The 3,117-nt window shown below is 36.4% G+C and overlaps 1 protein-coding gene across 1 annotated transcript in view; it reads left to right on the top strand.

Moving 5' to 3' along the window:
• LOC107730378 (UDP-GalNAc:beta-1,3-N-acetylgalactosaminyltransferase 2-like) overlaps positions 1-3,117 on the top strand; it is a 23,857-nt gene that overhangs the window by 5,991 nt on the left and 14,749 nt on the right. Inside the window, exon 3 of the mRNA XM_016541201.1 lies at positions 527-627. Within this exon, the coding sequence (XP_016396687.1) occupies positions 527-627 (101 nt within the window). The remainder of the gene's footprint in view (positions 1-526; positions 628-3,117) is intronic.

The following is a 3,117-nucleotide window of genomic DNA, read 5'->3' as shown; positions in this document are numbered from 1 at the left end:
GGTGAGTAATCCCAAACCAATGGCGCTGTCTCAAACTATACCTACCTCTTCCGGTTTGTCTGATTTGTCGTTGTGTTTTCTGACTTGTTAATTTGTTTTCGGATTTGTCGTTGTGGTTTCTGACTTGTTATAATGTTTTTTGAATTGTTATTTTGTTTTTTAGACTTGCATTTGCGTTTGTAATTTGTTATTTTGTTTTCAGAATTGTGATTTGTTTTGCACTTCTCGGCCACCGTAGATAATGGATAACAAATAAATGATCAGTGAAAAAACAGCTTTCCATTATGACTGACTTGAGACCTAAACACAAGACTCGTTTATACAGTAATTAATATTGTAAAACAGACTCTAAATTCAGCAAACTGCTGTAAAATAGCCCATATACACACATCTGTGATGCACGTCTGTATTGATGCAGCAGATTGTGATGTTGCTCGGCAACCGTGAACAATTAAATCACACTTGATGTTACACACTTACTAGCCAGTCAGAACTGAGAATGATATATTGATGTTGTATTTGAAAGGGTGATGGTGAAATTCATCATTGGTGAGCATGGCTGTTCTGTGCCGGAGGAAGATCGTGAAGACCCGTATTCCTGCTCGCTGCTGAACCTCACAGAGACAGGTGAATTCATCACACAAACACCGCTCTGAATAAGCTTTGCTGCAGTTTGTACGTTACGATTCTCATCAGACCCCCCCGCTCGGACATGAATCTCGCAGTATGTGGCCTGAAATCACAGTGTGCACTCAGATTCTCTTCTAAGTAGTCAGCATGTTTTGGCTTCCAGCAGATTTCAGTGGGACATCCCGTTATAACATTATGATTCCAGCTTCTGTTCTGCATTTTCATGGTTTAGCCACATCTTCATCATCATCATCAGTCAGAGGAAGAGTTCATTTGAAATTGAAAATTTAAAAAATTCCAACTTTTTCAGTGGAACACCAAAGAAAGTTTTTGAAGAATTTAAAAAGTAACAGGGCTACCAAGTGATTAAAATGTTTAATCTAATTAATTCGGTGATGGGCTGATTCATTTATTGAATTAATTGCAAATTAATTGCACATCCATTTGGCCTGAGACATTACCCCCCAAAAGATTAACATTATTGTGTTAAATGTGAAAAGCAATAAATAAACATTACAAAAAAGTAGCTTTAGAAAGATATATTTTGATTCAACATAGAATTTATTGCTCAAAAATATATTAAAAAATGTACAAAAAAGTGCCACAAAACATTGGCTAAAATATATATATTAGGGTTGTCAACCGATTAAAATATTTAATCGTGATTAATCGCATGATCGTCATGAGTTAACTCGTGATTAATCGCAACTTAATCACATTTTTATCTGTTCTAAATATACCTTAAATTAATACTTTTCAAGTTTTTAATACTCTAATCAACATGGGCATGGACAAATAAGGTGTTTATTATTAGTGAAACCATAGTCAACTGCATGCATGAAGACTAGACATGTTTCAAAGGTCATAGATGTTTTTCAAAGAACTTGTTCATATCTATTAGACACATGAAAAAAGAACATAGAAATACCAGGCTCCCATTACTTCTCTTTCTTTGCACTGAGCAATTAATTTACTTACACAAGCCCGTTTACATTATTTGCAGGACAGGGCAGCTCACTGTACAAAAACGTTTCTTAGAATGTTCATCAAGTAACATCATAAGGATATTTTGAGATTGTTGATCTCAGAAATCATGCGCTGGAGCCTTTGTGCGCGTTAAACTGACAAATTAATCGCCTGCGTTAATGCGCTAATTTTGACAGCACTAGTTGAAACACAATTACGGTTTGGACTTTAAATTCAAGCCGCAGCTCAGTTTTCAGTGTTTTGAAGACGCTTTCAGAAGGATTCTTTTGGACTTTGCTAGTGGTGATTGGCGAAGCCTTATGCTAATGAGCCCTTTAACAGCGAGAGAATCTCCTGTGTGGCTCTAAAAGCTTTTCCTGATGGTTGTTCAGCCCACATCTGCGCGCTTCTGCCTCTCGTCTGCGCCGCCTTTAATTGGCTTTTGTCTCAAGGACGAGGGAAGCGGTGAGTCTGCTGCTCTCTATTAACGACTCTGTTCTTCCAATTGATCTCCTGGGTAATAAATGGCTGCTTTCTAATTAAGAGAGCCAGTAGTTCAGAGCAGACGAGTCTCTTAAAGTGCTGATGTTTGGATTATTGTGCAGCGGCGTGTGAAAACGGCTCCGTCTGCGCACGACATCTGGCTTTATCTTTAACCCTTCTTGGGCGGATTTGTTTATTTAACCAGGGTTTGGTCACATGACAAAATTCATGGGTTTTTGCATTCATCAAAACACATAAACATAATCTCTAGAACTGCTCTGAGTCACTTCATGAGAAAACTACCGTCGTATACAAACAGACACCAATGTTTCAAAAAGACACCAATGTTTCAGGAGTTTAGTACACAGAATGGGACACATGCTTATTAGATAACCGTATTTGGGTTGATGTATATGCTTTTTTTTCAAAGCATTGTTAGATGCCAGTGTTTCCTGTAGTTATGCCAAGATTTGGTTTCAAAAACAGTATCAGTAAACTATTTCTTATGATTTTGAATCTGCATTGAACTTCAGATCAATCTCAAAGTAAAAGGCAGTATTAAAGTCTGATTTTGTGGTGGATGTGTTCAATTATTTTAATTAATAATATCAATTATCTTCATTGAAGTGATGAAGGATTTTTGAAGTCTGGCAGTAATGAGTGTTGAATAGCCTACTTCTGTAAGGTTAACCCCGCATGGTGTAAATGTTTGAAAATGGTTAGCAGTTGAAAACAATCATTAGAAATGTAAAAAAGTCATCAAAAATTAAACAAAAGTAAGCAGTTACATTACTTTAATAAAGTAATTAAAAAAGTTACACTACTATTACATTTTAAATAGGGTAACTTGTAATCTGTAACCTATTACATTTCCAAAGTAACCTTCCCAACACTGGAGGTGTGTGATGCGCCACGATTTTCAAATCTTGAAGTGTGTGCATGTTTAAGATTTGAGGTAAGATAATCTGCAAAGATTCTCTGTATGTGTGTGCTGCAACCAGATTTCATAATCGGTTAGGATTTTAAAACTCCTGTAGT

The sequence above is a fragment of the Sinocyclocheilus rhinocerous genome, unplaced genomic scaffold (genome assembly GCF_001515625.1).
Source record: "Sinocyclocheilus rhinocerous isolate Xijiao unplaced genomic scaffold, SAMN03320098_v1.1 scaffold2653, whole genome shotgun sequence".
NCBI classification, from domain to species: domain Eukaryota; kingdom Metazoa; phylum Chordata; class Actinopteri; order Cypriniformes; family Cyprinidae; genus Sinocyclocheilus; species Sinocyclocheilus rhinocerous.
Note: the sequence above shows the minus strand (reverse complement) of the source record. Positions and strands in the feature narration are given on the sequence as shown.